Genomic DNA, 26,297 nt, shown 5'->3' with positions numbered 1-26,297 from the left:
CCACTGCTTTCCCAGGCCATAAGCAGAGCACTGGATCAGAAGTGGAGCAGTTGGGACACAAATCAGTGCACATATGGGATGCCAGTGCCGCACGGAGTAGGGCTAGCCTATTGTGTCACTGCCACCATGCTGGTCCCAAAAATTTCAATATCTTGAGATGAATATTCATTCAATGTGACCTGACATTTATTCTGTCTACACTGTTTCTTCATATTTAGGATGATAAGCCAATGAGAACAGAATACCCAGCACCAAACTCAAGTGTACCTAGAAAAGGCTCCATTTCTTCTCTACGGACACAATGTGCTGCACCAAATAATAAAGCACCCCTGGGCTTAGTGCTGGATGAGCCTAAAAGGTTTAATATCATTCTCCATCCTGATCGAAAAGGTGGCTTATAGTTCTCAATAAATGTCATGGAACAGAAATAAAATCAAGCCAGAATTAAAATCATTCAGCACCTGATACCACCCCCCAATTTTTAATCCTCAGACATCCAAGGGCAGCTGTTGTTTGCTATAAATAAACTGGTGATACCTTACCCTGGGTGTGCTAGGCCAGAACATTCATTCCTACGGATATCAGAGAAGCCAAGCTCTGCCAAAACCCAAGTATCCCCAGATTAAATTTCTGCTGTCTCTATGGGACCTTGGGAAATCCAGAGAGAACTCTGGAGAAATGGCTGAGAATGAGAACAGCTCCCCGTGTGCTGTTGGTGGTAAGGAAGGATGGCATGTCTGTGACTGTCCACGTTGATTTCCTGTCGTGCAGCTTGACGGAAAGGAACAAGTAAAGCATATTGGGGAAGCAGTCTCAATGGGAGGATCCAGGGGCAGATGATGGTGGGTGGAAATGTTGAGTCCTGAACCATTTGATGTCTTTCTGCTTTCTGAATGCAAGTTTCTTATGCTGAAGATACAGCAAAACAGAAGCCTCGAGGGAGCCAATAATTACATCCTGCTTAACAAGCCACCAAAAATTCAGGGTTCCTAAAAGATGGCAGGAAAAGGTTGCAAAGAGCAGTTCTATAGATATTGTTGAGGAAAAAAATACGTGAAGTTTTCTTCTCTGTAGTGTGGCTCTGAATTACAGGAACACTCTTTAAATTCTGCATCTGGTGCTAACAGGCTGATGCTGTGTGGTTTCAGGGCCGAAGTGGAGAATCTCAACAACCACAGTGAAGCTGAGCTCCGGCGCCAGTATGAGGAGCGGCAGCAGGAGACGGAGCGCCAGTATGAGCTCCTGGAGAACAAGATCCAACTTCTGCAGGAGGTGGGTGGCATCTCAAGGGCTTGGGGTGTTCTTTCATCTCTTCCCTTACTACTCTGCCTTCTGGCAGTCATCCTTTCTGCCTCTACCTTCTTTCCCAACACGAGATGCTCTGTGTCTTTGTGTTGCTAATCTAGGCAGGGACATCGTACCCTCTCAGTTTTTTTTTTTTCCTTTCTGCAGGAATCCAGGATAGCAAAGGATGAAGCTGCACGGATGGCTGCACTGGTGGAAGCAGAGAAAGAGTGTAACCTGGAGCTTTCAGAGAAACTGAAGGGAGTCACCAAGGACATGGAGGATGTGCAAGCAGACAAGCTCACATCTGACCAACACACCGAGGCCCTGGCCGGGAGGGACAAGTAGGTGCCTTTGTGTTTACCTTTGGTCTGAGCGACAAGAGCGTACGCTGGCCACGCTAATCCCTTTTAAGAGCTCAAAGTGGGATCTTCTCCATTTCCAAGACTTTATGACCCCATACTCCACAAATTTCAGAGTAATACAATTTCTTTTTAGTAAGAAAACTCACTTTCTGACAATCAAGAACCTAGTAAGTTATAAGTAGAATAATGGAATAGTCAATGGTGGCAAGTGAAAACTATGGACTCATGTATTCAGAAAACAACCATTAAGCACTATCTGTAATGTGCCACACATAAGGTTAAGCACTAAAATTACAGAAATGAAAGACATAGTTCCTATCACCAATAAACATATTACATGGTTTTAGTAAGTTCTATAATTGTATGGGCTGTCCTGGAAACGTATACACCTTTCCCAAACTAAAAGAGCAAGATACCCATTATGTTCAGGAATGTTGGTGTCTTTCAAAAATTCAGTTGTTGAACTCCTAATCCCTAAAAGCTAGGATTGGGGGTGTGACTTTTGGGTAGGTACACATCTTCCTGACATGTGCTTTTGTTAAAGAGACCCCCAAACACTATTTTGTTCCTTCTACCCCTGAGAACACAGCAAGAATATACCGAGACAGCAGGTAGGGATTACTGTACTTTGTGAGTGAAGACACTGGCACTCACGAGAGTTTTAGGTCCTGCTGGAGTACAAATTCTGGATCCCTCACAGGACGCTACAGTACATCTCTAGAATTGTGCTCATGGTTTTTCTTCTATGGGAAACATTCACCATGGTTTATTTTTTTCCTATCTGGCCAACTCCTGTTTGTTTTATTTTAAAGATTTGTTTATTTTATTTAAAAGGCAGAGCAATAAAGAGAGGAAAAGACAGAAAAATGAAGATCTTTCATCTACTAGTTCACTCCCCCAAATGACTACAATGCCTGGAGCTTGGCCATGCAGAAGCCAAGAACTCAGAACTTCATCCTGGTCTCCCATGTGGCCACATGGGGCCTGGGTACTTGAGCTGTCTTCCACTGCCTTCCCAGGTACATTTAGTGGTGAGCTGACTCAGAAAAAGAATAGCCAGGATTCAAATTGGCACTGCCATATGGAATGCTGAAGTGTCTGTACCACAGTGCTGGTACCTTGGTGAACTTTTATTCATCTTTCATTCCTAACTAAGGCATCAAGGCCACTTCCCTCAAGATTTTTTAAAGCAGAACTAAGTTTCTGCATTGTTGCTCTGTTTTATAAACATGTCTGTTATTGCCCCAAGTCTCAGTGTGGTGTTTTTGTGTTCCCATTTTCCTTGATTCCCCCAAGGTGCTTTTCTTACATATGTATCATAATAAACACTCATTAACCTAAACACGAATGTAAAGTCTCAGGGAAGAAATGCCTGCACACCTAATCAGCAAGTTGAAGCAGCTAATAGCAGATGATCTTGAATAACTTGGGAGAGGAGGGTAATGGATCATCCATAGAGACCAAGATCAAAAGGATAAATGGGATTTGAGGCTTACAGAAAGTTGGATTTTTTCCCTCTTTTGCCCTCCTTTCTCTTCCTTGTTTCTCTCTCCTCCTAAGCCCATTTCCTCACCTCTTGCGTTTGTTTAATATTTTTAAGGGTCTCATTCTCAAAATTTAGTTTATCTTCATATACCCTGAGTTTATAGTATGTCCATGAGATTCATACTAGACTTTCTGGTGCCTTTCACCTTTCTGCCAAATTGTTTTCCTCCAAAGGTTCTTATTGCTATCTTACGCACTCACACAGAAATAATAATCTCAGTTGGAGACATTTCATCTAGTGTCCAGCACATTTGCAAGGCTCTTGCAAGTGTCTCTAATACTCAGAGCACATACAGACAGAAGCAGAAATATATACTTTGCATGTCGAAAAGGCCCAGTAACCGTGGAGTTGAACTTCTGTTTTGTATACTTTAGCACAACATACGTGGCCTTTCGCAACTTAATCCTAGTCTGAAGGTCCAGCTACTCCTCTAATCGCTGCCTTTCCCAACACCAACTGCTTTTCCAATTACTTGTCCCAAAATATATATTTTGTTTTCTTATCTTCATTTCTTTGTTCAAGATCTGCCTTCTGATTCTGGAAAAACACCCCATGTTAAAATCTTCCCTTGAGCTGCCCTAGACTCTCCATGACGCATCAATTCTTTGTTTTTCTTTCTGTAGCCCCTTGGCAGTACTAATGTACCATATATTTACCTCTACCATGGTAACACTTACTATAATTCTGGGCCTTTTATTTGTTTTTTAGCTGTATCTTCTTACTTCTGAAACCACTAGCATACATGCCAAAAGAATTGATGTTTCTACAGAGAAGGCAATGTGTGCCCCTTTTTATCCCAATACAATAGAGCATTGAGTCCACATGTCAGTTATCTAAACACTGGCTTGAATGGAAAAACAACAGCTAATCCAAAACCCAACTTAAGGGCCTTTATTCCAAAAATTACATACCTAGGCTTATGACCCAGTGATCGGCTTCAGGAATGCGTGAGCCTGGTGAATATGTAAATCAAAAGTTACTTGTAGAGCCTGGCATGGTAGCCTATTGGGAAAGTTCTCGCCTTGCATGCCTTGAGATATCCCATATGGGTGCTGGTTTGTGTCTTGGCTGCTCTGCTTCCCATCCAGCTCCCTGCTTGTGGCCTGGGAAAGCAGTTAAGAATGGCCCAAAGCCTTGGGACCCTGCACCCATGTGGGAGACCTGGAAGAAGTTCCTGGCTCCTGGTTCCTGGCTTCAGATTGGCTCAGCTCTGGCTGTTGCAGCCGCTTGCTGAGTTAATCAGCAGCAGCAGACAGCTGATCTTTCTGTTTCTCCTTCTCTTGGTAGATCTGCCTTTCTAACAAACAAGCAAGAAAATCTTTTAAAACATCACTTGTGTATGTATTTGGTGGTTGGGGGAAGAGAGACAGAAAATTCATGGGTTTCTGGAGAAAAGATTCAGAGTTCAGTGATTTTAAAAAGTTAAAAATCTATTGTTTTGGAATGTGCTATCTTTGGAGTGGGCTGAAAAGTGAAGGTGATACTGTACCGTAACCATTGTTGTTATTTTGTCTTTGTTCCAGGAAAATTGAAGAGCTGAGCCAAAGCCTGGCTGCCCAGGAGAAGCTGGTAGAACAGCTGTCTCAGGAGAAACAACGACTGCTACACCTGCTGGGGGAGCCAAGCAGCATGGATGTGCAGGTTAGGTTTGGGCTGTTGGTCCTGGGGTACTTGCTTTATGCTTTCATGACCTCTACTTTTTAGCATTAGTGTTATTATCTATTGCCATGTAATAGATTACTAGCTTGTAATCTCTTAGTTCCTGTGAGGCAGGAACCCTGGCATGGTTTAGCTGGATTTATTGCAAGAGGTCTCATAACTAAAATCCAGGTGTGGCCTGGGTTTTCACAGCTGGAGGCACACTTCGGGAAAGCTCAGCTTTTAAGTTCTGCTGGCAGAATTAATTTCTGTGTGGATGTAGAAGTTTTGGCAACTTGCCTCTTTATAGCCATCAGTCTAGATTAACACACTGTTGCCTTTCTCACTCCTAGACTTTTAAAAAGCTAATCTGAGTATCTTAGTTGGTTAACTTAAAGTCAGCTGCTGAGGCCCGTTAACTAACATCTGCAGTCTCCCTTCATTTCTGTCATATAACAAGGCGTACTAATGCAGTGACATTGCATCAATTTTGTCATGAGCTTTTGGTTCAAATAAAGTTACTGGAGTGGGTATTTGGCTTAGGGGTTAAAACAGTTGCATCTTGTACCAGTTCCTGGCTCTGATGCTGGACTCTGGCTTCCTGCTCATGCCAGTCCTGAGGTGCAGATGTGATGGCTTAGGGGATTGGGTTTCTGGGTTGCAGTCACAACTCCCAGTGTTAGTCCAACCCAGTCTTGGATGTTGCAGGCATGTTGGAGAGTGGTCCAGTTAGTGGAAGTGCACTTTTCCCCCTTGTCATGCACTGTCTTTCTCTCAGGTAAATTAAATAATATTTTTTTTCCCTTAAAACAAGCATGTTACAAGACCTGCTCATACTCCAGAGGTAGGATTTTCACAAAGGTGTGGATACCAGGGAGTAGGGATTATGAGGGACCGTTTCAGAATTTTGTCAACCACATTGTTTCGTAACTAGATAGAATGCATACTGCAGATTAAATATTGAAGTAAAGACATCCATAATGATAAAAATACTTGTATTGATTTTCATCTACCTTGTTGCATTTGGAAATAGTCTCACAATGAATTTCTCTACTGTGATGGACTTTTAACTAGCTACTAAGATACTGTCTAAGTGAGTCTCTCTGTGCCCGCACAATATGAACAATTACCAGATAATCTTACATTGCTACATAGGTCTTAGGCCAATGATAAAATTCAAATTTTAATTAATTGGATCACTTGCGCAAAAATTGGGATCAAGATAAAAAACAGTTTAAACCAGTGTTTCCCAACCCTTTCTATAGCATAGCACATATGGCCCATGATCATTTTTTACTAGGAAGTGAGACCATTGTGCTAGTTTTACATTTCTGCATACTTAACTATTGGCATGATTGTGTACATATACTTATTTTCATCTTTGGTCAGCACTGAAGTGGGATTTCACAATTCAGTATTTGCAGTTCTAATAAGGGGGCTTGATTTGGTATTAGTTTTCAAAACAGACTAAAGGAACAGAAAGATTATAATTTCAAAGACAACAATTTATTTCTAGTCTTTCCGAATTTATTCTTAGAATACAAAAAAGTATAGTATCAGAAGAGAATATTGCAGCATCAGTGGACAAAGGAAAGAAATGCCCCATTCATATAACCTGTATTAATAACTGTACTTCTTCAATGCACTGGATTAATGTTTTATAATAGCTATAAAGCTATTTTTAATGTTTTATTCAACACATAAGACAATGTTTTCCAGTCTTTTTCTTTCTCTTTTCTTTTTTTTTAAAAAAGATTTATTTATTTTTATTGGAAAGTCAGATCTACAGAGAGAAAGAGAGATAGAGAGAAAGATCTTCCATCTTCTGGTTCACTCCCAAAACATCCATAATGGCTGGAGCTGAGCTGATCTGAAGCCAGGAGCCAGTAGTTTCTTCCAGGTCTCTCATGCAGGTGCAAGGTCCTAAGGCCTTAGGCCATCCTCTACTGCTTCCCCAGGCCAGGAGTAGGGAGCTGGATGAAAGTGGAGCAGCCAGGATATGAGCTGGCATCCACATGGGATCCTGGAGCATGCAAGGTGAGGATTTTAGCCACTAAGTTACCATGCCGGGCCCTTCCAGTCTTTTTCAGAGAAATTTATTTTCATGGGAAATGATTATGTATCTTTGGTATCCTGAAATAAATGACCAAGGCTGCTCATGATTAGGGGTGATGGCCCATGGCCATTCCAGGGCCTACTGCCACCCGAAAGCCCAGGGGTTCTGCCGGTCTGTGCAGTGGAGTACCATCTTTATGCCCGCTCTGCTAAAACACCCAAATTGGGCGGTTCTGTCACATGGGGCCTCTGAGTGTAGGTGCTCTCAGAAAGCAATGTTAGTTCTCAGATTTTTTGTTTTTATGGGTAAAAATGAATTTAGTCTCCAAGAACTAAGTTTGTGCAGGATTATTTTACATTATCACTTCCAAAGCAGCCCAAACTGTCCTGGACAGAGAGTGCAGCCTTTGAGTAAGTGTGCAGATAATCCTGTGAAAACTTCTTTCTTCTGGAGCATCTTCAGAGGCCAAAGGAAAGGATACGGTTTTAATCACTCTGCTTTCTCTTCCATACTCAATGACCTAGATTCAAGAAAGAAATATTGAAGTTCTAGAGTGCCTTGGAACTTGGAGCCATACTCTCCTGATTCAGATTGACTTACAGAAGTCTGAGTTCAAAGAAAGAAAATTGCTTCTTTCCTAGGATGTTAGTGTGAAATTCCGACTCTCAAGTAGGGCGGGAGAGTGGTGTGCCTGCCTGAGCTCAGGTCCCAGAATTTGAATCCCAGCATCGCCACTTTTAAATATATTGCCATAGGCTATATGACTCCTCGAATGCCGTTAACTCTTCTGTAGAATAGAAATAGAAATACCTAATGTTTAGCTATTTTGTTCAGTATTGTTCAAGGTTTGGTAACTATTGTCAGCACACCTGTTAATTGTCTACTAGAGAATAAGGCTATTCTTAGAAATGAGTTGCGGATATAAAGATGTGGTCAGTGAGCCACGTACTGTAAATTTCTTCATATTGTTTTCATCTTTGTCTTATAAAAGAGAAAGATAAACTTAATAAATGTGGTAGCTATTTCTTAGTGAGATGAATGGTCATAATTCCCTCTCTGGACCTGTGAGCTTTACACATGGAAAAGCTGTTTGGTAGGTGAGGACTCAATTCAGTTTCCAGTTTATGGGGTTCTTCCTCAGGAGAAACATAATGAAGTGTGAGTGCTTCATGGAAAACTGGTCACGATGAGTAATAAATCTTACTTTTGTCTCCTTCAGTAAGCAAAAGGAATTACTGGAGCACTTTCTAAGACATTTGGTGATCAATTAACTGTATACTCAAATGGTATAGATTAATGAAATATAAAAACTAAAAATGAATTTATAGGATTTTAAAATAGAGACCTAAGTATAATTTAAAATATTTATTAGTGCATACTCAGCAACTTTTATGTAGTAATAACATCAGCATATGTTGTAGTATTTCCTGTGTGTCAGGTGCTGCTCTAAATAATTTTTTTATGAACTCTGATTAATTGAATCCTCAAAACACTCAAGGTAAATGTAAAAGAGACATAAAGGCATAATTCATAATGAAATGCTTATTTTACTGTGGACATTCTTGGGCACAGCCATGTAAAAACACACAGGAACTTGTACTTGCATGGAAAATCAGTGTGAGCCTCACAGTGTCAGCTGCGGTATGGCCTAGGTATCTTATGTTGACATTTCAAAACCAGCAAGTGGCAATGTAAAACTGGTAAATTCCTGGCAACTTTTTAAGCAAAATACACCTTCTACTTTACATAGTAGGTTACTGTATTTTAAAAATATTTATATTTATTTTTATTGGAAAGGCAAATACAGAGAGAGAAGGATACACAGAAAAAAAGATCCCCTGTCCTCTGGCTCACTCCCCAAGTGGCAGCAATGACTGGAGCTAAGCTGATCTGAAGCCAAGAGCCAGGAGCTTCTTCCGGGTCTCCCATGTAGGTGCAGGGTCCCAAGGCTTTGGGCCATCCTCAACTGCTTTCCCGGGCCACAAGCAGGGAGCTGGATGGGAAATGGAGCAGCCGGACATGAATCAGCACCCATATGGGATCCCGATACAAGCCAGGAAAGGATTTAGGCACTAGAGCATCATGCCAGGCCTTGCATAGTAGTTTTACTAATGGAAAATTCAATGTAGATTAAAACTGAATTTAGATAGACCCCAGAGTTAAGTTCTGTGTTTGGATGATTACAAACAGTGCTATTCCCTATTTCACCACCCAGTAAAACTTTGGAAAACCTGTTGGAATCTGGAATACTCTTTTGCCCTGTTGATGGTAGGTTCTATGGTATTCCTCTTGCCCCACTCATCAATAGGGGGAAAAAAAGCAACAACCCCATACATTTTCAAACTGCACTCAGATGATGCCGTTGCTCAGTCAGAAGCACTGGTGTTGGAAGAACTAGCCTTCCTAGGCCTTCTAGAGCAATGAAAGTTTACAGTATGATGAATGAGGAAGTGGAAATCAAGGGCTAAGGGACTCCATAAATGAAGATACACATCTGGAGATCACCCTTACACTGATTTTTTTTAAGATTTATTTTTATTGAAAAGGCATAGGTACAGATAGGAGAGACAGAAAGTTCTTCTGTTGGCTGGTTCACTCCCTGAATGGCCACAGTGGCTGGAACTGAGCTGATCCAAAGTCAGGAGTCAGGAGTTTCTTCTGTATCTTCCAGATGGGTGCCGAATTCCAAAGATTTGGACCATTTTCCACTGCTTCTTCAGGCCATAAGCAGGGAGCTGGATGGAAAATGGAGCAGCTGGGACATGAACTGGTGCCCATATGGAACGCTGGTACTTAGAGGTGGAGGATTAGTCAGTTAAGCCGTTGTACCAGCCCTTATATTAAGTCTTATACCCAGATTGGACTGGCTGAACTGGGCTAGGCTCAAAGACACACTGGAACTGGGGGTAAGCCAGGCCGGGTCAGGCTACAAAACTCACTGGCAAATGCAGACGTGAGGTGGACCATGCAAGACTGGGCTGTAGCACCACCAGCACACGTAAGATCTGGGGTGAGGTGTGACCAGGTAGGAGGGCTGCAAGGACTCCCTCCCTGCTAGGCCATTGCTCCAGATGGTGAGCATGAGAACTGCGTCCTGGGGCAGACCAATCTAGGCAGGGTTATAACACCTGTTGGCTTGCATGTGAGCTGGGTTATGGGAAAGCCACGCTGGGCTAAGTGATTGTATCCACTGGTGCCCACATGCGCCAGAGTAAGTGCTGACTGGTCAACTCTTGCCACCTTCTCAACTATGTAAACATCATCAAAAACAAATCCTTAAAAAGTAAATAAAATAAAAACTTTGTATTTATTTATGCAAAATAAAAGAATACCCCCAGGAAAAAATACAAGAAGATCTTCAGGTAGGAGGAATAATATATACTATGGGATGATAATGAAGAAATTGGGAATAGTTGTGGCTAAGCATAAGACATGTGCCAGAGTGTGGTGAAATACATAGCTGAAAAGTACCCCCAAATATCAAGGTAAGGACTTCATGTTGTAGGCAACAGAAAATTTTAAGAATAAGTTCAGCAGGTGTGTGGATGGGGAGAAGTTTGATTTATACTTCAGAATAGCAGTCTTAGTATGAGGACTAGAATTACTTAGAGAGCAGACAACTGATGCTTTCTTGAGAAAACATATCACTGTTAACATGTGTTAAATGCTTCATTAAATTCATTCTGTAGGGCACAGTCTGGTAGCCTAGCAGCTAAAGTCCTCACCTTGTGCAGGTGCCAGGATCTCATATGGGCGCCAGTTCTAATCCCTGTGGCCCTGCTTCCCATCCAGCTCCCTGCTTGTGGCCTGGGAAAGCAGTCGAAAGCCCAAACCTTGGGACCCTGCACCTGCGTGGGAGTCCCAGAAGAAGCTCTGTGCTCCAGGCTTTGGATTGGCTCAGCTCTGGCTGTTGTGGCCATTTGGGGAGTGAATCAACAGACAGATCTTTCTCTTTGTCTCTCCTCCTCTCTGTGTATCTATCTGATTTTCCAATTAAAATTAATCTTTAAAAAATATTCCATTCTGTAAGCTAAATAAGTGTAAAAAATATTTTGACGCCAGTTATACAGTGTTCCCTCTCTGTACTTCTGCAAGGGAAAGTATGATCCATTGACCTGGCTGTTTGTGTCACCTGAAGCTTTGGCTATGGGTGTGATTTTTGCTAACAGTAGCAATCCTAGCTGCACTGTGCTGTATCAATTCTCCCTCTTCCATGCTAGTTCTCACTACAGGAGCCACACTCCTACAACATAGAAGGCAAAGGTTTTCCCAAGCTTATGGTCTGCTCTGCAGAGGCTTTGCAAAGAATTTCCTCCTCTCTAACAAAGCCATTCCTGGAACCCCGGACTGATGCTGGAGGAAGAGTACCATGTTGGGTCTTAGAAGAAGGGACAGCTCATAGATCTTGCACCTCTATGTTTTACTAGCTCAAGGGAACAGCACTCATTTACCCTGTCTCTCAAAGATGTGCAATTCTTATTTAATCCCAAATATGAAAGTGTGGGGTACAGGGGAAATCCCTGAATCTATGGAACTGTATCAGGACAAATAAAAATTCAAAAGAAAAAGAGGAAAAGAAAGAAAAAAGAAAATCTTGCTTAGGGCATAATTCTTGAGAACAGGTTTTTTTTTGTTTTGCTTTGTTTAGCTTCAGTATTTACTCCCTCAAGTAAAAGAGATACATCTATCAAAATTGCGTGACTTAATTTACCACGCATTCTTTCTAAATGGTTTTCCTTTCCATTATATCAAAATATTCTGTAACATTCATTTTAGTGGGAGTATAGTTGTCCACATCTTATGAATTTCTAATAGTTAATTGCCTGCAACAACCAAGTGCCATAATAGTATTGATGTGCAACAAATCGAAGCCACCACCTGTTTGCTTCCAACCCTCCCATCCTTGATGTGCTTGTAGATTGGTACTATAGATGCCAGAGTGCTTCTTCTTTGTTTATTTTATAATGAGAGACAGAGGGACAAAGACCTTAAACTCCCATCTGTTGAGTTACTCCCCAAATGCTGACAACTGATTGGAGCTAGACCAGGGCTGCATCAAAACAAAGCTGGAAGCTGTAACTCAATCCAGATGTCCATGGAGTTGTTGGGACCCAAGTACTTAAGGTGTCATATGTTGCCTCCCAGAATGTACATGAGCAAGCAGTAAGCTTGCATTGGGAGTGGAGCCAGAACTTGAACCTAGATGTTCTGATAGAGGATCCTCGCTGCTGAACTCAGCATCTGCCCTGAGGAGCTTTGCGGTTATCTGTTACCCTGTAGCACAGTGGCCAACTCCTTTGCCCTGGGAGTCTTTCTTTTTCAGTGTTTCCACAAAGTTGCAGGAAAAAACTATTTTAAAAAAATGTATCCATTTGCAGTGGAAAGACAGATCTATAGATTGGAGATACAAAGATCCTCCATCGGCTGATTCACTCCCCCAGTGGCCACAACAGCTGGAGCTGAGACAATCCAAAACCAGGAGCAAGGAGGTTCTTCTGGGTCTCCCATGCAGGTGCAGGGTCCCAAGGTTTTGGGCCATCCTCGACTGCTTTCCCAGGCTATAAGCAGGGAGCTGGATAGGAAATGGAGCAGCTGGGACATGAACCAGCGCCCGCATAGGTTTCTGGCACCTGCAAGCAGGGAGGATTTACCCACTGAATCATTGCATTGGTCCCTTCAGGGAAAATCTAGCAGTTGGGTCAGTAACCCCTATTACTCTCTTCTATTGAATCACCATTTTGCAGCTTTTAAATGAAACCAGACCTGGAAGTGTAGAGGCAGAAGAAATGTCTGAAGGAATTCTAACTCTATGCCTTGCCTTTTTTTTTTCCTTCTGCATTTTCTCTCTGCTATAAGATAAACAACCTTTTAATGTGTCATTTTACTTTGGTTGGCTTATGAGTAAAGCATGACTTCAGAAGCAGGAAGGGGGTGTGGGAGCACCCGTTAGTCAAGCCAGGCCTTCCCTGGACACAAGTCAGCAGGCACTCAAGCCCTTGCATTTATGCCTTGTTTGGAACCTAATGTAAACAGCACTGCGTGCAGTGAGGTGTGTTTCCTAAAATAGCAAACATTCCAGCGTTACCATGGAGAGATTTGATGTGGAGGTTAAAGCAAGAATGTGTTCTAAATGCTCAAAGCAGAGACCGATAACCTTGCCTGGTTTGGTAGCTCAGGCAACAGGATTATTAGCTCCAGACAGCATCATATAAGGAGATTTTTAGAACAGGTTTTCAGTATCTCCTTCTTAACATGATGAATATTGAGCTTGAAATTCATTTGTAAATCCTCACTGTACCCCATCTCACAGATGTAGCCCTCATTGGTTGAGGGTCTCAGAAGCAAGCCATACCATCTAAAGCAATCTTAGGTCTGATCCTTTTGAGCAAGTAAAGGAGATGGAAAAACAGGTTTTGAAATTTCATCAGAAGTAGGTACTTGCACAGGTACTTTTAGGTGAAGGAAGAATACAAAGATGTGTTAGGTTAACTTCTGACTTCCAGAGATTACAATGTAAAAAATTCTCAGCTAGAAACCAATTCAAAGCTGTGGGAGATGGAAAAATCCTCTTGGGCTGAAGTAGGCAGTGAGCATTTTTGTCTGCAAAGAATAAGACATATTTTAGTACATAAAGATAAAGGGAGGGCCCGGCGTGATAGCTTAGTGGTTAAAGTCCTTGCTTTGCATGCACCGGGATCCCATATGGGCACCAGTTCTAATCCCGGCAGCCCTGCTTCGGATTGGCTCAGCTCCAGCCATTGCGGCTGCTCTGCCTTTCCAATAAAAATAAATAAATTTTTAAAAAGATAAAGGGGAAAATACCACTTTATTCATTTATTCAATGACTCTTCTATCTGGGAAGATATTGTATTCAGCTGTAACAGAGCAGCAAAAAACAGGTGGTTCATACACAAAACCTTTTGAGCATGGTCCTGCAGTCCTGGAGGCTGTCAAGTCCAAGAACTAGGTCCTTGGAAAGACTCCCTTGCTGATTCATGGACTTCTGGCTGTGTCCACACTAGGCAGAAGGGTTTAACTAACCTTTTGAGTGAAGAGAGAGGAGGGGAGAGAGAAAGATCTTCCATCTGCTGGTTCACTCTTCTAATGCCTACAGAAAGTGCTCAGCCAGGCCAAAGCCAGGAGCTCTAAATTGAATCTCCTGCTGGGTGATAGGAACACAAACACTTGAGCCATCCTCTGCTGCCTCCTAGGATGTGCTGTAAGGAGAAGCTAGAATCAGAAGGGTCATTTGAACCCAGGGACTCTGGTATGGGATGTTGATATGCTTAGCATCTTAGCCACTGCACTGAACACTTGTCCTTGTTTTTTTTGTTTTTGTTCTGTTTTGTTTTTCTAATTTAAAAAGTATTATTTAAAAATATTTGTTTTGCGAGAAACTCAGAGCTAAAGAGCAACATAGACAGAGATCTGGTGGTTCACTACCCAAATGGCCACAACAACCCAGAAGTAGGAGCTTCTTCCGGGTCTCTCATATGATTGCAGGGATCCAAGAGTTTATACCTTCTCTTCCTCCTCCTCCTTCTTCTTTTAAAGATTTATTTATTTTTATTACAAAGTCAGATATACAGAGAGGAGGAGAGACAGAGAGGAAGATCTTCTGTCTGTTGATTCACCCCCCAAGTGACTGCAATGGCTGGTGCTGAGCTGATCCAAAGCCAGCAGCCAGGAACTTCCTCCAGGTCTCCCACACGGATGCAGGGTCCCAGGGCTTTGGGCCATCCTCAACTGCTTTCCCAGGCCACAAGCAGGGAACTGGATGGGAAGTGGGGCTGTCGGAATTAGAACCAGCGCCCATATGGGATCCCGGTATGTTCAAGGCGAGGATTTTAACTGCTAGGTTTCTGCACCAGGCCCTGTACCATCTTCTGTTGTGCCTATATGGGATGCTGATGCAGCACCAGCCCCATTTTTTTTAAAGGACACTAATCTAAGTTATGAAGGCTCAACCCTAATAGCTGCCCCCACCTCCTAATTCCATAACATTGGGCAATAAGATTTCAACATCTGAAGATTCAGCACCATGGCATAGTAGGCTAAGCCTTTATCTGTGACACTGGTATTCCATATGGGTGCAGGTTCATGTCCCAGCTGGTCCATTTCTCATCCAGCTGCATGCTTATTGCCTGGGAAAACAGCCAATGATGGCTCAAGCCCTTGGATTTCTGCACCCACATGAGAGACCTGGAAGAAACTCCTGGCTTCAGATCAGTTCAGCTCTGGCTGTTATAATCATCTGGGATTGCACCACTGGTTGGAAGATCTTTCTGTCCATTTGTAAGTCTGCCCTTCAAATTAAGAAATAATTCTAAAGATTAAAAAAACTTAGCTATTATTATTATTGGATAGTCAGATATACAGAGAGGAGGAGAAACAGAAAGATCTTTTGTCTGAAGATTCACTCCGCAAGTGGCCACAACAGCCAGAGCTGTGCCAATCCAAACGTAGGAGTCTGGAGCCCCTTCCGGGTCTCCTACACAGGTGCGGTGGCCCAAGGTTTTAGGCCATCCTCGACTGCTTTCCCAGGCCACAAGCAGGGAGCTGGATGGGAAACAGGGCCACGGAGATTAGAACCGCTGCCCATATGGGATCCTGGCACCTGCACAAGGTGAGGACTTTAATTGCTAGGGCTATCGTGTCGGGCCCAAAACCTAGAATATTTTTTTAAAAAAGATTTCAATATGTGAATATTGAGGAGAAAATTTTGGCTGAGGCGTTAGAGTGAAATAATGTTTTAAGGTATGGAGAACAGTTTGTTCACTCATGTGTCTGGTGTTTGTGGTTGGTTATCGAAGGCCTGTCAGAGCTGGGCGCTGTGGCTGTTTGGTACTAGAGAGGGAGATTATGAAAGGCAGGACCTTCTCGGGGAGCTTCTAGTCTAACAAAGGAGTTATGTAAGTCGTCAAACAAGCATATTGAAGAAAGGAAGGAGCAGGTTTTGGCAAACTTTTTTTTTTTTTAACTGTAGGGACAGATAAATACTTTTGTAGGCAAAGGCTTTGTAGACAAAGGTTTCTGCCATTCTAACCCCAAAACAGCCACACATGGTACATAAAAGAATGCCATGGCTGTGTGCCGATACAAATCTATTTACAAAAACATGTGGGGGTTGAATTTGACTAAAGTCCATTGTTTGGTGGTTCATGATATAGCAGTCCCCCCTTACCCTTGCGAGATATGTTATTCTAAGTTCCCCAGTGGATGCCTGAAACTGCACATAATATGAAACCCTATATATACTATGCTTTTTTCCTATACATATATTCTTATGATATAGTTTAATTGATAAAGATGAATAATAAAATATATTATTGTAAGTTACATGATTGTGGCCTATTTCTCAAAATATCTTGCTGTGCTCTATTCATATCCTTTTTCTTGTGATGATGACACAGTGCCTACATGATGGAATCAAGTGAGGTGAATGACTGGCATTTTGACCATGGTGTTGGGCTGATGCCTATAGGTTACTTGAACATGAGCACTGATATGCCTCAATGCTTGAGCTTATGACTGCAGTGACTATTTGCGGGGTGTCCCCCACAGATTCCTTTAGTACCCTGTTGCTGGAGGGGATGAGCCTGCTGCCCACCACCCAGCCTCCCGGCCCGCGAGAGACAAACAGACGGACAGGAGTTCGTCTGTCTAAGCAGTTCTGATTTATTGGGGAAATTCAATTTCTTATATAGGGTAGGGGATAGCCTCAGGCTGGGAATTTCAGGAGTTCCAGGAGGGGAGAAACTAGGAGCCAATTACTAGGAGAATGACTGCAGGAGCCACCTCCCATAGGCCAGGGGTAGGTGAGTGAGATGGCCCTAGTCAATCAGTATTTCCTTGGAGCTACGTGACTCCTGCCCTGGTTCACACCCAGGACTCTGTCGTTGGCAGCCATATTGTCCGCCAGTGACCTGAACTGTTAGTCGCCATCTTATTGACTTAGTGACCTCTTTGCCCCTGAGCCCCACACTATTGAGTGATTGTACAAATATATATATAATCTGTGTGTGTGTGTGTGTGTGTGTGTGTGTGTGTGTATCGCCTGGAGTCCCTAGGGATGAATTGTGTACTACTTGGGCAGAGCAGAACAACATGAAATTCCATTATGCTACTTAAAAGTCTTCAATTTATGACTTATAAATTATTGATTACACGCACTTTCCTTTTATTATTTCCAGACTATGACTGATTGTAACTAAAGCCATGGAAAGCAAAACTGAGTAAAAGGATCAGGGAGATATTGTGCAGAAGAGTAGAAGGCATCAAAGTAAAGGTGACTTGGATATGGATAAAATTATAAGATCCCAAAGACTTATTTATTTATTTATCTGTTATTTGAAAGGTAGATTTACAGAGAGAAGGAGAAACAGAGAGACAAAGATCTTTCTATCTGCTGGCTAACTCCCCAACTGGCTACAATGGCTGGAACTGAGCTGATCCAAAACCAGGAGCCAGGAGCTTCTTCTGGAAGGTCTCAGGAACATTGGTCATTCTCTGCTGGTTCCCCAAGCTGTAAGCAGGGTGCTGTATCACAAGTGGAGCAGTCAGAATAAGGACTAGCGTCCATATGGGATGCTGGCACTTGCAGGTGGAGGATTAGCCTGTTGAGCCCTAACGCCAGCTCTGGTTTTTAAAATGATATATATAATTTTATATACATATATATTTGAAAAGCAGTGCACTAGAGAGAGATAGTGATAGCAACAGTAGTAGTGATGGAGGTAGAGATAGAAACAGAGACAGAAATAAAGCTAGATCTTCCATTCTTTAGTTTATTCTCCAATGGCCACAATGGTCAAGGTTAAGCTAGGCCAGGAGCATGGAACTTTTGAGCATGGTAAGGGCCCAAGTAGTTGAGTCATCATTCACTGTATTCAGCAGGAGGCTGCACTGGAAGTGGAGCAGGTAGGACTTGAATTGGAACTCCTATCAAAGATGCCAGGGTCGCAAACAGTGGCTTAACCCACTGTGCAACTATGTTGGGCCCCTCTGTTGACTTTAACAGGCACCTAAGCATCAAGAGACTATTCTGATCATTGGTCCACACTCAAACAGACCTATGTCAGCAAGCATGGTTTGGTCAAACCTAACCGTTTGATACATTGAAATAATTTCTGGAGCTACAACCTTTCTCTGGTCATTTTATTGCTTTCTCTCAGATCTTGCTTCTTCCCTAGTACATTGTTTTTGAACTCCAATCTTCCCAATATAGATGAAAGCTTACCCTCTCCTCTTCTCTTTTTGGGGTCTTCCCATCCTTTTCCTCACTTAAACACCTACTTAATCTTCTCAATAGGCTTAGAAGTTTATAAGCATCCAGAAAGGTATCTCGCTTCTAATAGCCTCTGCTCTTGGAGCTGTAAGTCCTGTGTCAAAGGAATGCAAAGGGCCTGTTAGATTGGAAAAGGGGATGATACGGATATACAGGTAATAAGACATATTTATATTCCAGAAATTCACCATATCAATATTTTTAAAAAGGTTTATTTATTTGTTTCAAAGAGTTACAGAGGGAGGGAGAGAGAGAGAGAGACTGAGAGAGATCTTTTATCCACTGGATCCACTAGTTCAGTCTCCAGATAACTTCAACAGTTGACATCTGGCCAGGTTGAAACTAGGAGCCAAGAGTTTATTTTGGGTCTCCCAAATGGGCAGCAAGGACTCAAGAACTTAAGCCATCCTCTGCTGCTTTTCCCAGCCCATTAGCAAGAAGCTGGATCAGAAGTGGAGCAGCTGGGACAAGAATCAGTAGGCATATGGGATGCTGGCAGTGCAGGTGGTGGTTTTACCCACTGTGCCCAAAATGCCAGTCCCTTATGACCATTTGTTAGGAAGGAAGTCTGAATTGAAAGTGGAAAGGCAGTAGAGATAATGAGAAGTCTGGCTTTTTTTTTTTTGTATTCTTTAAGTATGGATGTGTTGGCAATTTGGTTTTTAGTCTGGCAGTGTGAGAGGTCCTGGAAGCCTTAAAGAGGTAAGGCACAGTGGGAGGCATTTCCATCATGGAGAGGCTGCCCTGGGAGGGGTTAGGAATTAAGGTTGCTCTGGTGGGACCCCTAAGAGACTGAGTCCTTTAGAGTGAGCCTACAGTCCGAATCATGCTCTGCTCTGGTTTTCGTGATTGTTGTCTCACGCTTGCACACAGTTGTATCTGAGGTCATCCCCTAGGTCCTCAGTAGGCTGCAGTAATGGACTAAGGGATCTCAGACTTTTGTTCTCAATAGCTGTGAGCTAAATAAACTTCTTTATGAAGTTAGCCTGCTTGGATATTTTGTTACAGTGGTAGATCATAGACTTAGACACCAAGCCAAGAGTTTTGGACTTCTTCTCATAGATAGTGGACAATGATAAATCTATACTATAGAATATTCTGGAAACAATATATAAGGTGATTCAAGCACTAAAGCTACCAAAAGGGCTGATGGATATAGTCCAGTTATGCACATTTTAAGAACCTGAATTGGAAAATTTGCTATAAATGTGACGCAAGAGACATGTTAAATGTGTTAAAAAAAAATTGAGAAGAGCTTAGTGTTTGGCTTGATATGGAAGGATTCTGAGGAATTAGAATCCAAAATCTTGAAGTTTTTGATGTCACCCAATTTATAAATCCACCCAGGGACACTCAGTCATATCAAGAAATATTATGCCTGACCTCATTTATACTGCTAACTTCTCTGAGATTTGACAATATTAAAAGTCCCTGGGACCTGGTATGATAGCCTAACAGTGAAATCCTTACCTTGCACCCGCTGGGATCTGATGTAGGTACCTGTTTGTGTCCGCCTGCTCCAGGGCCCAGGGGCTTTGAACCCTGTGCCCATGAAGAAGACACAGAAGAGGATCCTGGCTCAATTTTCTTTATTTTTTTTTCAAAATAATTTTTCAATTCTCACATTTTTTTCTAGTGTAAGCCGTTTCCCTATTAGGTTCCATATCCCAAACCACGTTTCCATATTTATTCCTTCCCTTTCTTTCAATCTTTCTATAATATACACCTCATCAGATCTGCCAGAGGCCAGCTCCAGCCAAGCTTGGAGCTTGAGAAGGGTGTGTAGAGTCGGCGAAAAGAAAAGATATGGACACTGTCACTTGGTACTCTCTCGTAACAGCTCAAGAAGCATCATTTTTATTTACTCAGACACATCATAAGCCTCTGCACAAACATTTGATTTTATTGTCTTTAACTTCAGAACTAAGCCGGCATGCACAGATGTTAGATTAATTGATTTTTTACTTCATGGTTAGCCAGGTGCTCTTAAAGATAATTCCGTAAGTTACTACAGTCAGTTTTTTCAAAGTAAGCAATTATTCATTCTTCAGTAGTAGCCATTGGGCAATAGTCAGGACTCCAAGGCCAAGACACATATGATTACCTGCTAATCAGTAATATATTCCTACTACATTTCTATTTCCACAACTTGCCCATCACTTAATGGGAGAAATATGTTACAAGGGGAAAAAAACATAAAAATCCAAGACAAAAGTTTCAAATATTAAATCCCCCTTCAACTACAGGCTCTATAACTCCAGAAACAAACAATAATTAAAAGCATATCTCTATATTAATAAAAGTATCCTTTAATTCCTCTAGCCAAAAGGTATATTAGAAGCTAAAACAGATACGTTTCCTATGTACAAACGATTGCAAGGACAGGCTAGCCTTTAAGATCACAGTAACTGTGTTCATCGCCATAGCAGCGATTCCCATCACTTTCATCAATATTTAGGATACTTATCAAGCCTTTTCCCAGAAGGTGCATAGGCTACATGTCTGGGCCAGATTCTGAAGCAATGGTTAGGCACATAATAAGGTGTCCAGAAATGACATGGGTTTAATTGTGCTCCTGTGTGTAAATTGTTAAAGGCCCACTCACCAAGACATTATCAGGTCACATTGGTTGCAATACCTATCTCACAAGGGCAAAAAAAATATCGCCTGAATGGATTACAGAATTCTTAGCATGGGGTTAAGTGTCCATGCAAAGGGGGTGAAACTGCATGGAGCTGTTGGAGAGACATCCGCCAGGACTTGCCATACACTTGGAAGCTCCTCAAGGTCTTGCCAACGAGGGAGCTGTTCTCTTCATGCTTTTGTGTCATCCATACCCACTGCACGGTCCCAGCACAGATCCTCTGGTTCTTCAAAGTGATTCACATAGCCACCTTCCTCCATTTTTACGCAAGACCTTGTTACCCCACACATAAACAACTGCAGTGTATGTATAGTCATGGGGAGGAGAGGATTGTCTTCCAGTTGCTAAGGCGCGTTGTGTTGTCTGGCTTACACTTGGTTGTTGATATATGTTCTTTGAATGAATCTGCCCACTCAAGAATTGCTGACATCTCTCCGTACCCTCAGGCTTGCACTGTGTTTTACCCAATTTCCAGTAATTTTGATAATGCTATTTTCTTTGTCTGGAGTCTCTTCCTTTGTCTCCCCCCTCTAGCATTCATCTCTCCTGCTAACCCTGTTCCCTTCAGCTGTATCAGCCCATATGCATTTCTTTTTTTAATGAATATTTGAGATTTTTAAGGATTTATTTTTATTGGAAAGGCAGATTTACAGAGAAAAGGAGAGAGAGAGAAAGATTTTCTGTCCACTGGTTCACTCCCCAAGTTGCCACAATGGCCAGAGCTTCACTGATCTGAAGCCAGGAACCAGGAGCTTTGTCCAGGTCTCCCACATGGGCACAGGCTGCCAAGGTTTTGGGCTGTCCTCCACGGCTTTCCGAGGCCACAAGCAGGGAGCTGGATTAGAAATAGAGCAGCTGGGACATGAACTGGTGCCCACATGGGAACCTGGCATTTGCAAGGCAAGAATTTAGCCATTGAGCCATAGTGCCAGGTCCAGCCCATATGAATTCAACTTTTTTCTGCACTCACAGATAATTTCAGTCATACTGTTTAGTGTATCAAAGTTTTAATTGTAGCATGAATATTTTTTCCTTCAGCTAACTGGAGAGCTTGCTGAAGACAGAAATGACTGAGTTGCAAACATTCTTACTTATTAATAACATATGCTTTAAAACTTACTTAACAAACTGTATTTAATAACTTGAAAGAGTCTGATGGCCACTACTTGAGGAAGAATTTTGCTGAAAACCAAATATTGCTGCTCATGGATAAACTCAAGATCTATTGGCTTTAAAACAAGTGCTTGAAATGCTGCATTGTCTATTAATGTGAACCATGATTGTTTCTGGTTTCTAAAGATTTTCACAATGTGAGGGGAAGTCACCCATTTGCTTGTGTGTTACCACAAGGCCTAACTGGTTTTACTTTGACATTCTTGAATTTCCTCATTTGCCTTCTGCATAGTTTTTAGTAATTAGAACAGCTATTTTCAATGCCATAACTAGGGCGGTGAAACCTAATGCAACTGGTTTGGGACATGGGGATTTTCCACTTGGTTCTCTTGGAAACTCCCTCCAAGCTCAGAATTAGGTCTTAGAAACATGACTTCTCTGGTGCCACACAGTGGGCACAAAAGTGTTTATGTTCTAAGAGTTGTAAGAGATAACTTTCCAAATGCCCAATCCCAGAAGCCTAGATAAAGATGGTACACATATTTACCACAGTAATATTTAAATCTTATTCTAAGTGAAGATACAGTTCTCTAAATTCAGTGAAGCTTCTGTAAATAGTTCTTCATTTGTAAGATTTTGCTTTCATTTATCTGCAGAGCTTTAGAGAAAGAGAGAGATCTTTCATCTGCTGCTTTACTTCCCAGATTGCCACTACAACCAGAGCTGGGTTGGTCTGAGCTGGGAGTCAGGAGCTTCTTCTGGATCTCCTTTGTGGGTGAAGGGGCTCAAGGCCCTAGGTCATCCTTTGCTGCTTTCCAAGGCTATTAGCCAGGAACCTGATCAGAGAGGTAGAACAGCCAGAACTCAAACTGGCACCCACATAGGATGTCAGCACTGCAGGTGAAGGATTAGCTTGTTATGCCACCACACCAGCCCCACTTCTGATCTTTTGATGGAGAATTTTCTGAATCTATTTTAGATAGTGCAGTGATTTTCAGAGTATGGTTCCCAGACAGCAGCATCAGCATGATTTGGGAATTGGTTAGGAATGCAAATTCTGGGGTTCCATCCCAGAACTGACTGTAACAGAGACTTTGAGGGTAGGTCCAAGGAACCTATGCTTTTAATGAACCTGTTAGTTGATTCTGATTCATGTTAAAACTTGAAAATCGCTGTTTAAATTCACCATGCTCATATTATAGATTAGGAAATTAAGGATCAGTAAAAGTGGCTTGAGATAGGACACACAACTTATAAGTGCTTATCATTATATTTATCAATCCGTATTGAAGATAAACTACCAACATCAATGATTAATAGCTGGTTATAATATAAACTTGATCTCATATTTTCATTTGGCATGTGCCTTCATAAATTTAGAAGTAATTATTTCACACACTAAGTATTCACAAACCCTACGTTTCACCTTAATAACACAACTTGCTTCAGTCATAAACTGTGGAGTGTACAAGCGTATGCTGTATTCCGAAGTTCATACTGATGGGAACTATAACGTTTTTAATTTGCAAACAGGGCCTTTTGTACGATTTTCTCTGTGGCATATTTTATCGTTCAAATTTTCAAACCATTTTATGTTAAATTGAAGGGTACTTTCTACCAAAGAAATCTCTGAAATCAAATTTTGGAGCAATATATATTTTATTTAGTCCCTTTGACCTTTGAAATATACCCACACACATAAAATCTACAGCTCCAAATGTTCAGTTCAACGAGCTTTGTCAATAAACACATACAACCATCCTCCAACATACAAAACACCGTCATCAGCTGAGAAAACGCCCGTGCCCTCCTGCAGGCAGCTGTGACCTGCGTCTCCCTCTGCCATCATGTTCTGATTTCTGTCATTGCAGAATCATTACTCCTCTGTTAGACTTCAAGAAATGAAATCACACAGGAGGTATTCATTGATTAGAATAAGATTTGCTTTTGAGATCCATTCATGCCACATGTTGCAGTGTTCATTTTTTATTGTTGGTTAGTATTTGGTTTTTAAAAAGATTTATTTTTATTGGACATTCAGATACACAGAGAGAAGGAAAGACAGAGAGGAAGATCTTCTGTTTGATGGTTCACTCCCCAAGTGGCCACAACAGCTGGAACTGCACCAATCAGAATCCTGGAGCCAGTGTCTCTTCTGGGTCTCCCATGTGGGTGCAGGGTCCCAAGGCTTTGGGCCGCCCTCGACTGCTTTCCCAGGCCACAATCAGGGAGCTGGATGGGAAGTGGGACTGCTGGGATTAGAACTGATGTCCATATGGGATCCCCGGCACTTGTGAAGCTAGGACTTTAGCCTCTAGGCTTCTGCGCCAGGCCCTATTGTTGTATATACCAAAATGTGTCTATCCTTCCTTTTTTTAGAATAATTTTTTTTCTTATGACAAAAGCAATACTTAATTACAGGCTACAAATTAGCTAAAAGGAAAGTAAATATCTATATCCTATACTCTAGACATATCTTTTTTGGACTCTTATTCATATAAAGCAATGTTATCATTTATATAATTATTATATAAATGTTATGATTTACAATAATAGTTATTCTTATTATAAAAATCCTCATTTTGGTTTAAGTTTTAACCACTTGCATCCTATTAGTGTTAGATGGATCTAACTTTTAAGTATATTTTCTAAATTAAGATTTAATGGTAATCCCTGAAGTACACAGTCATTGCCAAAAATTCGAACGCTATGCAATATTCAGAATAAAAAGAATGTCTTTAGCACAACTCTGCCCCCTACCTCCCAAAGTAGCTAGTGTTAACTACAATCTGAAGTAAGGCCTCATGGGCCTCATGACATGCTGAATTATTATATTCTTTCTCTTAAGTGTGAAATTTTGAAGTTTTATTATCTATACACCAGTAATTTTTTAGTTGTGATTTCATTATTTTTGATAGTAAATGCTCATTTTAGGACTAGTTCTGTATGATAGCTTACCATCCACTTTATGACAAAGGCTTTAAATATTTTCTCTAGGAGAGGATAGAGTGCTCCCTTCAAATTTTCTTCAGTTGTTGGGTGGGAATATTATTTCTACCTGTTATTGGAAGTTTACATAGATATGTGTGTGTGTATATATATATATTTTTTCATTATATTGGTCTTTATCTACATTCTTAATAATAAATTGCCTTTTCATTTGTACTGATTTGTATTTCTCCACAAAGTTATCTGTAATATTATCCTTGCAGTTTGGAGATTATCCATCAGACACAAAATCCTGTTAAGTAACAGAATAACACAAGGTGTTAATTCAGGGCTTGCTGCTGAATAATTGACTGATCTCTCACATGGCACTTTCATGGGCCATTTGTCCTCGTTGCTCTGTAGAACAGTAGTGAAGACGCGGTGCAGTAGGGTACCACTCAGCAGGCCACCTCACTGTCCCTCAGAGTGCGTTTAGGAATCCTGGTCTGTCTTTTTTTTTTTCTTTCAGATTTATTCATTTTTATTGGAAAGTCAGGTATACAGAAAGGAGAGACAGAGAGGAAGATTTTTCACTCCCCAAGTGGCCACAACAGCCACAACTGAGCGGATTTAAAGCCAGGAGCCAGGAGCCTCTTCAGGGTCTCCCACATGGGTGCAGGATCCCAAGGCTTTGGGCCTCCTCTATTGCATTTTCAAGCCACAAGTAGTGAGCTAGCTGGACAGCAAGGTGCATGGATTGGAACCAATGCCCATATAGCATCCCAGAGCATGCAAGGCAAGTACTTTAGCCACTAGGCTGCAGCACTGGGCCCACTTCTGGTCTTTCTAGAAATCACTATGAAGTCCAAAGATTGTAGATCAACTTTTCCTCCATTCCTCTTTCCCTTCCCCTTCCCCTCCCTCCTTCCTCCCCTTCTTTGTTTCCTTTCTTTCTTTTCTCTGTTTCTGTTTCTCTTTTAAGATTTACTTATTTACTTGAAAGTCAGAGCTACATGGAGAGTTTTGGAGATACTTCACCCACTGATTCATTCCCCAGATGGCGGCCATGGTCAGGGCTGCTCTGAAGCCTGGAGCTAGGAGCTTTTTCTGGGTCTTCCATTTGGGTCCAGTGGCCCAAGGACTTGGGTCATCCTCCATTGCTCTCCCAGGCACATAAGCACAGAGGTGGCCAGCAAGTGGAGTAGCCAGGATTAGAATCACTGTCCTTATGGGATGCTGGCACCACAGGTGATAGCTTTACCCTCTGTGGACCTCTGCATAACTTCTTTTGACTTTGAAATTCACATATTTAGAGGCAAGCAATAATGCAGCTGTAGCTTTACTTGGAATTCTACTTTACAATTTTGGTTTTGGGGGTCAGAATATGCATATTTAGATGAAATTACATATGTAAAATTCTCACAGTGGCGCTCTAG

General features: G+C 41.7%; 1 protein-coding gene across 4 annotated transcripts in view; it reads left to right on the top strand.

Moving 5' to 3' along the window:
• Nucleotides 1-26,297, top strand: part of LOC121168386 (myomegalin-like) — a 143,493-nt gene that overhangs the window by 36,322 nt on the left and 80,874 nt on the right. For 3 of the 4 annotated variants that reach the window (XM_040998444.1, XM_040998446.1, XM_040998447.1), the window contains exons 3-5: nt 1,149-1,272; nt 1,453-1,628; nt 4,719-4,836. In XM_040998444.1, coding sequence (XP_040854378.1) covers nt 1,149-1,272; nt 1,453-1,628; nt 4,719-4,836 — 418 coding nt within the window. Of the gene's footprint in view, nt 1-1,148; nt 1,273-1,452; nt 1,633-4,718; nt 4,837-26,297 lie in introns of those variants that run through there. The other variant, XM_040998449.1, reaches the window with a different exon arrangement.

This window comes from Ochotona curzoniae, unplaced genomic scaffold, assembly GCF_017591425.1.
Source record: "Ochotona curzoniae isolate NIBS_2020 unplaced genomic scaffold, NIBS_Ocur_1.0 scaffold_1037, whole genome shotgun sequence".
NCBI classification, from domain to species: Eukaryota; Metazoa; Chordata; class Mammalia; order Lagomorpha; family Ochotonidae; genus Ochotona; species Ochotona curzoniae.
The sequence above is the reverse complement of the archived record's forward strand: the minus strand, read 5'-3'. Positions and strand labels throughout refer to the sequence as shown.